Source organism: Gallus gallus, chromosome 14, assembly GCF_016699485.2.
Source record: "Gallus gallus isolate bGalGal1 chromosome 14, bGalGal1.mat.broiler.GRCg7b, whole genome shotgun sequence".
Taxonomy (NCBI): Eukaryota; Metazoa; Chordata; class Aves; order Galliformes; family Phasianidae; genus Gallus; species Gallus gallus.
Genome location: NC_052545.1, coordinates 13,737,759 through 13,753,747, shown reverse-complemented (window position 1 = coordinate 13,753,747; position 15,989 = coordinate 13,737,759). Strand labels below are relative to the sequence as shown.

Sequence of the window (15,989 nt, the reverse complement as noted above, 5' to 3'; positions counted from 1 at the left end):
TGATCTCATTGCCCATTTGGAAGGGCACTCCTAAGCTACACCAGACCAATCCTACAAGATATGCTACTACTGAAATGCCCTGTAACAAGAATCTACTAAAATGACTACAGAGCACTGAAGGCTGACAATTTGAAACGGGTTTGGAATCATATCACAGCTGCCCTATTGTTCCTCACCTTTAGCACTGCAGTAAGAAACACAGTTCATACACTCCCCAGCCTCAAAGCCAAATTGAACATCTGGGGAGAGCACATAGTTCTCACCTCGGTCCAAATCCCAGAACCTAAAGGTACACAAAACAAGAGTTAACAACGCTTCTCCTTCCAGCTATCTTGCTAAACTGTCAGGAGGACTTGTTCATGGCACTAATCTGCTATTTCCTTCATCACAGAATGACCTAGATTGGAAGAGATTTCAAAGGTGATCTCATACCAACCCTCCTGACACAGCCAGAGTTGGCCAACCAGTGGGTCAGGCTGCCCAGGGCCCCATCCAGGCAGATGGGATGGGGCATCCACAACCTCTCTGAGCAGTCTGTTCCAGCACCTTACAACCCTGTCAGTGATAACACACAGATACTTAATTTTTAAAGTGAAATTGCCAGCAGCTGCCTCTGGAATGAGAACTTCTTAATCTCCTCTGTTTTCTTTCGACTTTTCAGTATGCAGGATATTTTGTGAAAGGAGTCAGAAGCAAAGCCAGTTTTAAGGAAAACAACAAAAAAATGAGGAACAGCTGCAGTATTCCTCCGCCCTCATTTGTTGCTTCGGTATTCCCTATCTCAACCAGTATCCCTTCGGACCCCTGATATATTCTCTAGAACTAAACATTGTCAAATTTCTTCTTGCTCAATACTTGATCTTTATCACATTGTCATAACGTTAACAGATTTTTTCCTGGCAGTAGCAGGCAGAGACTCAAACAAGCGAATCACAGATGTTAATGGAATTCCATCCTTCCTTTTCTCACCCCTCAGATTCAGAGAAAATAAGTAGAGTAAGCCATAGTAAAGGTAGAAGGAAAAAAAAACAATGTAGTACTTTAAAAAGACTCGAGAAAAAGCATTTTTAAAACTATATAACATTATAACATAGCAGCATGGCAAAGTAACATACTTGTTTAATGAATTATGGAAAGAAATCACTAAAATACTTGTGTTATATTGCAGTAACAGAGAAGTTCTGAAAAACAAGTACTTTTTTTCCTGTTGTTATTGCTATAATTATCATAAGAATCAGACAAAAAGCAAACACTTTTTCCTGTTCTTATCGCTATAATTATCATAAGAATTGGACAATAAAGATGGAAAAAACAGCAAAGTGGCTTCCTCATGCCAATAAAGAAAAAAAAAAAAAAAAAAACCTACACAACCCAAAAAACTCAAGAGACTAGAAACTGCTTGGTCAGATTTCTCATGTGCAGCAAGAACAGCTTAAAAACAGGATTCTTACCTGAGTACTGTCTCACCCATTGCTGTAACAATAAGGCTATGGTCTATTAAAATGATGTCTGCAGAATTACCAGTCTTCCCACCCAACTTCACCTGTTAACAGAAGTAAATACAGGAAGTGACAGAAGGTAGAATCAACACGCTGAATGTCTGAGCATCTGAATTGTCTAGTAAGACCCCAGAGTTCAAACATAAACCCTGACCTGTGTGATAATTCAGAGAGACCAAGGAGTGACCGCCATTAAACTTATCAAGTATCAGATGTATAAATTTACAAAAAAAAAGCTCTGCACTCAGGCAGGTAGGTAAGGAACAGTGTTTCTTCCCATATTAGATCTCTCAGGATTTGATAAGTATTGTGTTAAATGCAAAATCATAGAATCATAGAATGGCCTGGGTTGAAAAGGACCACAATGCTCATCTCGTTTCAACCCCCTGCTATGTGCAGGGTTGCCAACCACCAGACCAGGCTGCCCAGAGCCACATCCAGCCTGGCTTTGAATGCCTCCAGGGATGGGGCATCCACCAATTAGTAAAAAGCTGGCACTCTATTCTGATCTCAGATGAATAAAATCAGAAAAAAAAATATGAAGGCCCTTCCTCACCCTCAAAGCAGTATGCCCCAACAGTACAGCATTTTATCTGTACATTGGGTCAAGATCACTGTACCTACTGAAAGAGGTCAGTTTGGTTCTCAGCCCTACACAAACAACAGTGCAGTGACCCAAAAGTAATTCTGTGACTTGGGAGCTTCTGTTTAAAGTCTCCATGACTTCTGCAGCTGCAGAGGACACTATCACAAAGTAAGAACAAAGCCATCTTTCAGATTTACAGAAAAAGAGGTACATAACAACAAGGAGGGTACTACTCCTGCTAATCTGAAACAGGCAATTGAGCAACTGATGGTGATGAAAATGAAGACACAACATGTAACTATTTCTCTATGAAATGTTTTAACAAACATTTGACTGTACCAAAATTACAGATAGATTTTAAGAGTATCACCTTTTAATTCAGTAAGACAAATTAAGGAGTAAAAAAAAAAACACTAATGTAAGGTCACAATGAAAGAAATTAAGACAAAACACAAGAGCAAGATGAAAACCACCTTTCCAAGTTCAGTAGCACACTTCTATTCCACCTTGAAATGCGCATATATTTGGTCACCAAGGCATTAACAGAGGAAAAAAGCTGATTCATTTCTGAGTGAAGGAAATAATAATGGTTAAAAAAATCCTAAGAGATTAAATATTACAACTCTGCTTTGTTGTCTGACTCTCACCTTCATGAGCTCCTTGGCATCTCCCTCGAGAGTAATTGTATGCAAGGACAACAGCAGATTCTCTGTTACTACAACTAAAGCATCTCTTTTCTCCATGAACAGAAGCTTCTGTACAAGGTTGTCAGCTGACAATACGTGGCTTGTCTTTCCTTTCTCATTCACGTAGTGCACAGAACCTGTAGTACATATAAACAAGTTACACAGCTCTTAGTTAACAACTCTTGTAGCCACAAAAATCAAATTTGCTCCTTGTTACTTCAATAAAATAGACCTTGAGTGCTAAGAGGAAAATAACTGTTGTCTCAGAGTTTGTCTCTGGATGTGGACAACTACAACAGTTGACCATAGCCATAAATCAAAGTCACTCGCTTTCGCTCATCTAGAAAATCCAGATGTAAACTATTTAAATGGCATCACAAATATTTTTCAATTAAAAATACACTTTCTGCATATGTGTGCAGGTATGCAAAGGCCAAATGATGGCTTCTAAAATCTTCAGTATTCATAGTTTGTGAAAGAACCGAAGAATGAATACAGCAAAGTTTAGATTATGAAAGCCTGAGCATATGAAGTTCCTCATTGTTCAAAAACATCCCAGCACACACTATGAGCAGCTTTTCTACATGAGTTCCATACAATACTAGGTAGGGTAGGAGTGAATCATAACAAGCAAACAGGATTGTGTCTCACCCGAGAACACTTCAAGCAGCACCCCCCAGTTACATGGTGGTAACGCCCAAGTCCCAGGCACAGCTATGCAATGAAAAATCCTTTCAAATGGGATTACAGAAACTACCTGTTGCAACCTGACAGATGCCAATGTTATACATATACACCATTTCTTAACAGATATATAGAAGTAGTATTTCAATTTGCTGCAAATTTAAGAAACCCTGAGAAATGAAACATGCCCAAAAGAAGCTGAAGTAGAAAACAAAAGTGTAAGTCTGATCACCAAGGATCTATGCTGAAATGTTGTACCTAAAGAGTAATATGATGTAGCTTTAAAAGAATGTTTTAATTTCCAAAACCCTTGCAAGCATTATTGCTCTCTACACATCATCTGCATTACCTACACTGAAAAAGTTCCAAACTCCCATCCCATTTGTGACCGTACTGCTAAATCTTCTACCTAAAATAAACACTGAAGTTTCTCTTGTTAAAAGAATTCTCCAACGCAGTACTCCCTATCACACAGAGAAAGGTTTATTGCAGTCCTATTTTTTAACAGTCTGTTGTCTACAGAATCTGGAAGTAGTTCACAACCAGCATTCTTCACACCATGTTTGCAAGACAAGCGAACAGATCCCTGCACCTATAATAAAAGTCCACTAGCAGAAAGACCAGGAAGCCTTACAATACCCACATTATGTCCCAATACCTGTGCCAGTCACCTCAAATGCTTTGCACTGCAGATTTTGTTGTGCTCATGGGAGTATTGAAAAGCAACCTTTTAAAACTGCTAACAATCCAGGCATCCTTTCCTCAGATCAGTATCTCGTGTCACATATTGTCTGAATTATTAACTACAGTGATCAGCATTTTGAGTGCAGCAATAGATGTGGGCTCATACTTGAAACACGAGAGATGTTTACTATTTTTTGATGAGCTCATTCCAATTTAGTGTTAAACAACGCTGCTCTCCTGGCTTTAGTCAAGTCTATCCTGAGATCTTTTACAATTGCATTAACAATGGTTAAAGCATTACAAATTTTAAAGCACATAATTTGCTTTCATTAGACAAGTTTGTGATGAAAAAATCACAACTGTAGATCACATTTAACGCTATGAAAATGTTCACTCATCCTGACAGACCATCTAAAATAAGAACCGAGTCCAAAATACATCAACGTCTGCAATGAGAAAGCTCAGAAAAGAAACCACCAGTGCCATATGGTCGAAAATTAAAGTTTAAACAGGAGGCCTGAAAACAAAGAGAATTTTGAGTACACCCACTTGCAGGACTCCAAGTCTGTCTCTAGATGGGGATGTGTACCAACAGATACTCACTCTCATGACAGCTGCTAACAGGCACACAGCTAGCCTGAGATTCTCATCTTCCACGTTTATATAAAAAAAAAAAAAAAAAAAAAAGGTGTCCTATAACTCTTTTAAATTTGAATGGTTCATATTTAGTAAAGCAGCTTACACCTCACAAATGCAATTAAGGTAGAGCCCACCGCTGTGCCAGGTAAACATACCACTATACAATGACACCCCCACAACCATAAGGAAGTTAGCCATGCTGGTGTTAATTATGGGTATAATTCCACTGTCATAATGAACGTAAAAACAAAATCATGCTGTAGCTGAACTGTAGAACCAGCATAACTTCAATAGTTTTTGGAGTAGTCAGCACTCGAATGGAAAAGATTATGTGTTCACTACAGTGATTGCCTCACGCTCTAGCTCAGGACCCAAGAGATAACAGGCAAGCAGGAGATAAAAGGCATCATGAGTAGGAAGGAAGCTAGTTGGTAACTGTAGCGGAGATGCAAAGACACAGACTGAACCAATGATTCAGTGCCTGGTGGGAAAGCAGAGCCAACCCAAGAGAGCTCAGGTGCATGCAATACATCTGAGTGACCAGAAGGGGCGAAGCCAGGATCCATCCCTTCCCAGACCTCATTGAAGGGTTGGCAGTGGAGGCAAGAGTATCTCACTGGAGATCCCTACTTACCAGAGGCCTTCCAAGGGTAAGCAGTTTTTTTTCCTTTGTTTCTGCATCCACAGCTGCTGCATTTGGGCTTGTTCTCATTTGCTGTAGCCTAGGATTGTGCCACTCCGCTATTACTGTGGTACTTTCCATCATGTTATAACAGTGTTATAGCATTGCACCTGGTGAGCCAGTCAGATAATTATTTAGGGTGGATTATCTGAAAAAAGTGGTACACTGGGTGGTCACTGGGACCACTAATACACCGAAAGAGGAACTCCCAGGGGAAACTCCAAGATTCCTAGGTTCCCCATGGCTAAGTTCTGCACAGATTATTGAAGAATGGGGACCTATAAGGGACAATGGTCCCGTTATTAAATCCCCTTCAAAAATGGCTGACTTCCTGAATGAATTAGGACAAAATCTTTTGACAGCTGAGGAAAGAGTTGTAGCAGCATCTGCTGTGGCATGGCCGCTGCTTCTCACTATTAATGCATATCATTCCTTGGAGGAAGAATTACAAGATGAAAACAAGCTTTTAAAAGCCTGTGTTAGACAAATGGAAAAGAAAATTACATCTTTGACAGGGCAAGCTGCCCCACCTTTAAACAGAACTTCCTCTTTGAAATTAAGACCCATGTCATTAGAAGGGGAAAAGCACTTGGATCAGCAGGATCCTTGGATCCTAGTTGAACCCAAGAACAAAAAGAAGGCCAAGCAGACTAAAATCCAACTAGAGGATCTGGGAACCTCAGATCTTCTAGAAGTAAGACCAGTAATAACTCAAAAAACAAAGAAACTCCAGGATAGACCAACAGGGTTGGCACCTGGAGAGTGGCCCCCTGCCCACACCACACTACAAGTAACAGATTGCTCATACGCAGCCACTGAACTTATGGATTTGTTGCAATGATTAAGCAAAGACCCCGAGAGAGCATACCAGCTTGGCTTTTGAGATCATGGGGTATGGGGGCCAAAAGTGTGGTAATTAATGGACCTAAGATTTCCAAACTTCCATCTATTACCACACACCTGGCTCTCAGACAGAGGCTGTATGCAACAGGAATATATAAGGAAGAAAACCATTCTTTAATTCAATGGACAATGGCAGCATGTAGAATTACATGGCCAAACAAAAGTGACATACTGAAAAATACTGGTTTATGGACCTCAACGGAAGAACTCCAAAATTATAATCGGAGGGATGAAGGAGGTCATTTATGATGACGCATTTGAGAGTCCTGACCTGGTTAAATTCTCAGCAGGGATGAGGGACCTCATAGTACAAGCCCCTCTCCACCAGTATGGCACACTGGTGTCCATATTGAACCCTTTAGTAGCCTCAGAGGCCATCATCCAACAAGCTGTCCAATTGGTGGCTGATCCAGGAGAGACAGTGCTTTCAGAACAGGCACAATATCCAAACATCAGAAGGGGCCAAGGTCCTCTATACCTAAAACCAGGAGACCCACCCCATGGACTCCTTAATTGGGACCTATACGGGTATCCCAAAACCACATGTTTAATGACTTAATCCAGGCTGGGGTTCAATTTGCTAAAATGATCACCAGCCCAATCGTGCCCTCCTCCAGCTATGGAGACAGTTGTAGGACAATCAAAAATTTCAAAATCACCCCAAAAAACCTGGGGTGAGAATTACTGAATTACTTGTCAAATCTGTGCCTGATTACTAATACTGAGCACTACAGACTCCGGGGCTGGGGCAAGAAGAAATCTCTAGAATGGTGCAGGAACTAGAAAACACTGGGATCATAAGACCTGCACATTGCCCATATAATTCCCCCATATGGCCAGTAAAAAAAGTCAGATGATAGCACAGGGAGGATGACAGTGGATTACAGAGAATTAAATAAGGTCACACTGCCCATTCATGCAGCTGTACCCAATATTGCCTCCCTGATGGACACATTGAGCAGGGAGACAGAAACCTACCACTGTGTCCTAGACGTGGCAAATGCATTCTTCAGTATTCCCATCCATGAAGAATCCCAAGATCCGTTTGCATTTACATGGGGAGGCAGGCAGTGGACCATTCAGGTCCACAGGGGTATGTGCATTCACCAACATACTGTCAGAACTTAGTGGTGTATGACCTAGCAGATTGGAGTAATCCTAACAACATCAAACTGTACCACTATTGATCTCATGTTGATGTCTGACTCACTGGAGGCATTAGGAAAGGCAGTAGACTCATTAACTAGTCATTTACAAGAGAAAGGGTGGTCTATAAACCCACAAAAGTTGCAAGGCTTGTCAGTGAAATTCCTGGGTGTAGTTTGGTCAGGAAAGACCAAAGTACTACCCAGTAGAACCATCAAGTACTGGCCCACAAAGGTACATGAACTTCAACCATGACCCAATCATCAGTTGTCTCATATTTTGTCAATCCACACTGCAACAGGCAATTTGTATAAAGCGTTGTGGTGTACTGGACCACTGTAATGGGAAAGGGCTTACCTTCAACCTGTTCAATCATTGGTTCACACCATGAAGGGGTGGAATGTAGCAGAAATGCTAAGTCATTAAACTGTTTTGAACCACTAATAGGCAAGTTCACAGCAGCTGAAAAAAGCTGTTTTTGCTCTTACCGTCAGTCAAGGTGATAAAGAAGGACAGTCCTTCTTGGAGTCCCATTTTCAGAGGTGCTTCTGTTCCAGCTTTTCTCCAGTTAAACATATCCAAGGCTTTCTCATCACCACTCACAGCAGCTTTTGCCAGCTGTAGGAAGTCTCTGCAAACAAGAGATACTTCATTTCCCTATACTTAAATTCCCTACATAACAGAGTACATTCCATCCTAAAGAAAGGAATGAATATTTCATAGTATTGTGAAGAGAGAAGAAAGATGCTTCATACACTGGTTGGAAACCAACTAACCCCAAAAAGATATAAAGCTCATTTAGTACCGGTTTTCACTTGTATTGCTTCACCCTTGTTTATTATTATTATTTTTAGAGAGATGTGAAACAAAGAAATGGCCCAGACAAAGAAAAATCTGTTTTTCTTTTTTTTTTTTTTTTTCCTTAATACTATAGCTGAGTACTACTTCTTGCTTGGAGAGAAAATACATATTTAAGAATTCTTTTATTCTTGCCAATAATTTCATGAATAACTGTTTCCTGTGTGTTCTGTTTTATTCTAATTGGCAAATGTCACTGATTATGAAGAATTAAAGAAAGAAGAGCAACAGTGAGGGAGGTGTTGACAAAACGAAGATTTGTTGCTGCGTACAGAACACAAATAGCCTCTGCTTCAAAGAGAGGAAGAAAAGCTTGGAACGTAGAAGAATAGTTTCATATTTTTATTATTTTTTTAAATCACAGAATCACAGAATTGCCCAGGTTGGAAAAGACCTTAAAGATCATCAAGTCCAACCACAAGCCACCCATACTACCCCAACTCTTACAGCCTATTCCTAAATCACATCCCTGAGCACCACATCCAAATGGATTTTAAACACATCCTGGAACAGTGACTCAATCACCTCCCTGGGCAGCCTATTCCAGTGCTTAACAACCCTTTCTGTAAAGAAGTTTTTCCAGATATCCAACCTAAGCCTCCCCTGGCACAACTTGAGGCCATTTCCCCTCATCCTATCACCTGTCACCAGTGAGAAGAGACCAGCCCTGCTCTTGCTGTAAGCACCTTTCAGATATTGGAAGACAGCAATAAGGCCTCTCCTCAGCCTCCTCTTCCCTAGACTAAACAGCCCCAGTTCCTTCAGTCTCTCCTCACAGGGCACATTTTCCAAGCCCTTCCCCAGCCTGGTTGCCCTTCTTTGGACCTGCTCCAGCATCTCCATGTCCTTTCTGTACTGAGGTGCCCAAAACTGAACACAGTACTTGAGGTGAGGCCTCACCAATGCTGACTACAGGGGCAGGATCACTTCCCCTAGTCCTGCTCACCACACCGTTTCTGATACAAGCCAGGATGTCCTCGTCAAGATCATTAATAAAGATGTTAGATAACAATGGTCTGTGAATAGGCTTTTCTTTCTGTGTCAAAAAAGTGAAAGCTGGCCCACCTGCGCTCTGGCAGGACACACCACTTACTCGCCAGGAGGGGGTGGTCGGAAGATGCAGTGTGACAGACATTTTCCATACTCGTGTTTCAGCATGGGAGGACCTTGCACTCGACCTCGCTGGTCCATTCTCCATAGAAACAAGATGCCATGCTAAAGAAAAACAAAAAGACCACAGTTAATTTATCACATATCGCACATATGTGAGAATCCAGATTCTATAAGAATCACAAATTAAAGAAAGCTAGTTAGCTAATTAATGCAATAGTAATCAATAAAAGTTGGCGCTGGAAAATAATTGTGCCCCATTTCTTTCAGTCTGATTTTAAACGAATTTTGAGTAACAGAACTTCTGCCATTTATCAGTGAAAGAACTTCATAGCCTTGCAATCTGTCCCTTCCCTTAACTACATTTGTCTAACTTTTACCTGCTTACCTCATTCCAAACAGAACTTCAATCTTACAAACAAATCTCAAAATTGTTTCTGAATGTAATTATAACAGACTGCACTCTTAAGATTTAATTTGGCTATCAACTGAATATAAAAACTAGGAATATATACTCACTGTCTTATCTCTCTTCAAACACACATACTTTCCATAACTCATGTATTTGCAGCAAAGGTGAGAACCAACTATCACACAAACAATCTCAGTTTGTGACTTTTGCTGCAAGCAGGAACACAAGCACACACCAAAGTGCGACCACTGTGCAAATCTGAGAGCCTGGCACAGGTTTTGGAGGTAACAAGCATTTTGCAGTGCCAGCTCAGAATGCATAAACCCCCACTGACTAGAAACTATGGATGAAGAAGGGAGAGATGCAAAAAGCCTTCAGCATGTCATGTCTTAACAGTCCCAACAAGCTGACCTACACTGCAGCTTTACAGCTGGGACTTTATTACTTATTTTTGTTATTATGTTCATGCTTAGGGAAACAAATGGCATTTTGATGTCCTCTGTGTAAGCACTGCATGAACAAAACAACAACTTGCAATGCAAAGTCCAACCTCATTTTACTTCATTAATGCAGACAACAAAAGGAGTGGTATTAATGACACTACGAATGGCTGCACCTGTTTTAAGGAGACTTATTGTGATCCAACACCAAAAACGAATTTGAAAAAGTCTATTCCTAAGTGCAACATGAATGTAAACAGCAGTTACATTAACATGTTCTCCACTTAAACTCTCAGGTACAGTGTATCCTTTCTTCAGACAACATTTCTTCTTTTCTAATTAAGAGGATCAATGCAATCACGACTCTCAGTGTCGAATTTCTGCAATTCTGTCAAATACAGCAAGTGCAACAGAATTTTACCAATGTAAAATTACATTTGCCTCCAAATCAGAGGTAAAAATCTGAGAAGAACTGAACCAAAATTCTTGGACATGCTCAGGTTTATCAGGAAGAATGTAAAAAAGCACATTGTCACCATTTGCTCATTGAAGAACTGACAAAATCAAAATCTTCTATGAATACTTAGACCTGAATATTAGATATTCTATTGTTAGTATCTCATTTCACTATATAAAGGGTAACAAGCTTATCAATAGACTGATATTTCAAGCATCTCCAAAACATTTTCCATACAGTAAGTACAATTCATATTAGCGTACTGTTAAAACGCAAACTGAAACCCTGACCTACTGCTCTAATCACAGAATGGCCTGGGTTGAAAAGGACCACAATGCTCATCCAGTTCCAACCCTCTGCTATGTGCAGGGTCACCAACAAGCAGACCAGGCTGCCCAGAGCCACATCCAGCCTGGCCTTGAATGCCTCCAGGGATGGGGCATCCACAGCCTCCTTGGGCAACCTGTTCCAATGTGTCACCACCCTCAGCGAGATTAGAGATGCTCATTTTATGGCAAATTGAAAGAACTGTAATTGTGTTCACTTTTCTACATTTGTGTTCACTCCCTAACCATTTTAATTTGTACCTAAAGCAAGGAAACATATCCCTCCCCTGCTCCTGCAACTATTCCCTCCCTCAGCAATCCATTCCACAATCCTCTCCATCACAAGGCATGCACTGTATCCCAGATCCAAGGTTTGACACCCGAGCTGCTTACCCTATCCCCAGACACGAGGCGGGAGCCATTGCTACTCCAGTTTAGGATGGTAATTTTGGCGTTATGATTTGGCGGCACAGTGTGGAGCTCCTTGTCTTGTTTGTTAAGTATGACAACTTCTCCAGTCTCCCAGCCGGCTGCCAAGATCAGCCTGGAAGGGTGCCAGGAAAGTGACGTGACCTGAAAGCTTCTCTCGATGTGTGCATCAGGCTCGTGTTCTCCCTGCAAACGAAAACAAAGTGCAGGATCAGCACAAGAATGCAGCTAAACCTTCAGATTTACTTCCCAGACAACAAGATATTTTCTTGTCTAAAAGCACTGGCTTGCACCAGAACATCTGGTAGGACACAAGAAGTGGCTACACCACGTATTTCTGGCTATTTCACGTGCATACGTGTGCTACAACGTGCAGCACATCCACTTGAAAATAGCTTCTGAAAACACAGCGGTGTTAAATGACTGCTTCCCTCTGCTTTGCCAGCCTATTCCTCCCTCACAGAGAGCGTGCACAGAGAGCTCTCACTAAACGTCAAACTGTAATTCTTGTAAGAACAATACGATGGCCCTCACCACGTTTCAGTTTAAAAAAAAGAAAAAATAAATAAAGCTCTTCACCAAGAATACAATAAACTAATGCTTAAATAGCTCCAAAAGGCAGGCTCTCCTCTGAGCATAGTTTGTTGCATTATTTCAGGCAAATTGTTCAGCATCTCCGTATATTTATTTCCCTATTTGTCAAATGTGGATGACAGTTTTTCATAATGCACTCTGAAAATTATGCATTTTATAGAATACTCATGTTAACAAATATCAATGTTTTCAGTGCATCTGCTGTACCATTTCCCTAAATAGCACAGATTCTTATTTTCCCCTGGAAATTGTGCAAACTGGAGTGCTATATGAGCCCCTCATGCAAAGCTTATGAGAGCCGCACAGCAAATTTCTGTCTACAGACCCCTCAGGTGCATGAACTGGTCTAGCAAACCAAGTCAGGCTCAAGGGGAAGAATGATTTTTTCTAATTCCCATTACTGAGTACACTTGAGTCACTTAAAGTTTAAAAACAGAAAAAAAGAAGCACGTGGCCATTCCATTGTTAAGCCTAACAAGTAAACAGGTAAGCATCACCAGAAAAACTTGGAATTGCAGACATACGTAATGCAGAAGCGAAGTTTCAGAGCAGCAAAGCTGCTGATTATTCACCTGCTCCAGATAGATATCCACACAGCCTCCCGATGCTGTGCTGATAGAAGCAACTGCCAGGAGAGGATGAACGGAGTGCCACGTTATAAGAGAAGGGGAGGCAACTGAATCTGGAGCCTCTGTTCGGTGATCCACATACACAGCCATGGCAGAAGGTGTCACCAACTGCAAGTTTGCATGGGGAAAAGAGGCATTTAACAGGGAAGTATGCGAAAAACGGGGAGAAACACAAAGCTACCACATCACCATCTTAATGCACTATGTAGCAAACGTGAAAAAGGTCCAAGTGTTTAAAGAGTACTGGGGAGTGCTGAGCCTTGTAGCCCATAGAGCACAGTGTGCACAGGCTGGCACTTGGTCTCTCAGTGGCTTACACTGATTTATTTCAGAGAACACTCTGTTAAGCTCAGAGTTATTTCAAGGGTATTTCTAGCACTTCATATCTGAAGAGAACAATGTGCAGAGTGATCTCAGGCTGTAAAGTCTCACATCTGAGCTCTCTTTCAAAGTAAGCTTTAAAAGCTGTCACCATTTTGGAGCTTAAACTGCTGAAATCACTGGGCAGATAGGTTTAAATCATGCAAGACCCATGCAACTTATCTTAACATCTGAATGAAAGCCCTCAATAAGTGATCCTTTTCTGAGGAAAATAAACCTGAAATGGTGCTCTTCTCAGAAATGAAGTGGGTAACTCAGTCTTTGAACGTTTACATATGGAAAGTGGTTTGGGGATTTGTGTTGTACAATCTCGTTGGCTTGGTTTAGAACAAACAAACAAACAGCCAGAGACAACCAGCTTTTAAGCACCTCAGTTATTAGCTAAAATGCCAAGAGCTGAGAAATAAGAAATTAAAATAACCCATCAAAGGTTTAAACGGTTCCCTCAACATCTGTGGGGATGAAGGTCTCTTATGAACACCTCAGCCATGAGTTGTTGAGCTGTAGGCATATGTAGTTACAGAAGATCTGCCCAGGTCACCAATCAGACACAGACAAATAAATCCTTTTATTTTTTTTTAAATCTATTTAGTTTAAATATTCCACCGTTGCTTAAAATAAACATTTTCCTTTAAGAGGGTTGCCTTCTCCCCCCCAAAAAAGAAAAATCAGATTCAGCACCTTTGATCAGATGTGTTAGAAAGGTAGGCAATGTTTTTAAATAGCTTGGTGGTTCTGTACCTTGCCACTGATGTTGTCAGCAACATGAACTACACGCAGAAACCAGACCAATGTTATGTCTGCCATAATCTTGGAAATTCGTTATCTATCTATACCGCTCAAAGAAGAAAGTGAAAAATTAGGACTGCCTTCAATAAGGGCTTCTGGCATGGCACGGCCTATTTTTTTCCATGGCTGAAAAGAGAAGAATTTCTCACAAGTTTCAAGTATAGAAGGTGATCAAGCCCAGCTGTATGATCTCTTTAATCAGAGAATGGCTTGGGTTGGGAGGGACTTAAAGACCTCCTGTTTATAAGCTCCCTTTGAGTACTGAAAGGCCACAATGAACTTTCTCTTCTCCAAGTTTAAACAAGCCCAATTCCCTCAATCTTTCTTCATAGCAGAGGTGCTCCAACCTCTGAGCATCCTCATGGCCCCGCTCCTACAGCTCCCACCCTTCCTGTGCTGGGCCCCAGGCCTGGATGCAGCACTGCAGGCGGGGGCTCCCGAGGGCAGAGCAGAGGGGGACAATCCCCTCCCTCACATGGATCACAGAGGATATCAGCGAGGATAGGTACAATGGACACTCCTGAAACAGTGCATAGAAAACATAACAGAGGAAAGCAGAGGGAGATTCACGGTCAGTCTCTGCCCCCGTTCCTACCTGGCCAGAGGAGCAGCCCCAGTCCGGACAGCCGTGCTGGCACTGCTCGGGTCGTCCGGCCCTCGAGGGAGCCTCACTGTGAGCTCTGCTGGCTCACAGCACATCCAGCACCGCTGAAACAGCCATTCGGTTCCCGGACCGAAGCAGGTCAGTTGCTGTCAGGAGGTTGGGCCAGAGGAGCTGTGCCCGGCTGCACCTACCAGCCTAAACAAGTTACAATTTCACGACAACGCGCAGCTGTATGAAAAGGGGAAGATTATTCCGTACCGCGGAGTGAGGACGCGCGGTGCACCCGGAGCGCTCCCACACGCGGCGCGGCGCTGCCCGGCACGGCCCGGGGGCGGTTCCGCCGGGACAAGGCCCGGCCACCGCTGCTCGGCCCCGCTGTGCCCGCAGCCCCGGCTCCCGGCTGAGGCCTCCCCCGTCCCGCCCCGGAGCCTCCCCGCACCGCGTTCCGGCGCCCCGTCCCGCGCAGGCCGGGCCCGCAGCCCGCTCTGCCTGCAGCGGCCGCGCTACCCGAAGTCCGCGCTCGGTCCGATGCTCCGCGTTACCCCTGACAACGGGGAGGGGCCCTGAGCGGAAACTCCCGAAGCGAAACCGAAGAGCGACGGAAGCAGCCGACGCGGGGCGGCCGACACGTCGGGGGGAGGCGGGAGGAGCCGAAGGCGGCGGCGCTCGGCCGGCCCCGCCCCGCTGGAAGCCCCGTGCGGGGCATCGCACCTTTCCTTTCCACCGAGGCATACATCAGCTACTGGGTTTGTGTTTTAATCCACTCCTTAAGTAGTTCCTAGGGAGTGTTTTTTTTAGTCTTATTATAAGGTAGCACGAGATCATATGGCTCATATCAAGTACTTTTGCCACTTGGTTTAACCACGTCGGTTACTGGGACCTTTCAGGCAGAAAAACGTCAGTTCTGTTAGGAAGCAGCACTGGGCAGGGGGTGGCACTGCGTGAGCAGCGTGTGAGCATCTTCCACGCCTTAGCAGGAGTAAGAGTCATCTGAAAAACGTGGACCATCTTTGCTCAAGTGGCCATTTTACAGCTTTCACATCCATCCAATTCCATCAGTAATGCAAGTCCGGCCAATGCCTAAATCACGTATCCCCAGATGTGCAGATCCGGTTGGAAATTGGCGTTTCCTAATAGCATTCAGCAGAGAAGCCCTGCTAGAAGGTGCTCATGTCGGAGAAATAAACCACCACATCAGGGTGCTGTGATCACTGCCTTCATGAGAGATGCCCGATCAGCAGCTCGGAGGCCCCAGGACATGCAAAGAAGAGGCTGAGCAGCACGGTCACACGCGGTGCATTTCATCCCCTCCTCTAAGGGCTTTGACCTCAGCTGCTGAGAGAAAAACAAAGCTGTGTGATTAGGCAATTCCTGCTTAGTACGACATGAAGGATTAACAACAGACGTCTGACCTTTGGTTTAAATCCTCTTACCTGAATGGGAAAGAGCTG

The 15,989-nt window shown here is 43.0% G+C and overlaps 1 protein-coding gene across 7 annotated transcripts in view; it reads right to left on the bottom strand.

Moving 5' to 3' along the window:
- IFT140 (intraflagellar transport 140) overlaps positions 1–15,090 on the bottom strand; it is a 77,631-nt gene extending 62,541 nt beyond the window's left edge. The window contains exons 1-9 of one of the 7 annotated variants that reach the window (NM_001012792.3): positions 14,978–15,090; positions 14,530–14,766; positions 12,708–12,872; positions 11,506–11,727; positions 9,461–9,582; positions 7,998–8,140; positions 2,733–2,908; positions 1,452–1,543; positions 177–283 (exon numbers count right to left, since the gene is read on the bottom strand). In NM_001012792.3, the coding sequence (NP_001012810.3) occupies positions 177–283; positions 1,452–1,543; positions 2,733–2,908; positions 7,998–8,140; positions 9,461–9,582; positions 11,506–11,727; positions 12,708–12,854 (1,009 nt within the window). In that variant the 5' untranslated portion in view covers positions 12,855–12,872; positions 14,530–14,766; positions 14,978–15,090. Of the gene's footprint in view, positions 1–176; positions 284–1,451; positions 1,544–2,732; positions 2,909–7,997; positions 8,141–9,460; positions 9,583–11,505; positions 11,728–12,707; positions 12,873–14,529 lie in introns of all 7 variants that reach the window. The other 6 variants (XM_015294749.4, XM_015294750.4, XM_025155115.3 and 3 more) reach the window with 6 other exon arrangements.
- Between the last annotated feature and the right edge of the window lie 899 nt (positions 15,091–15,989).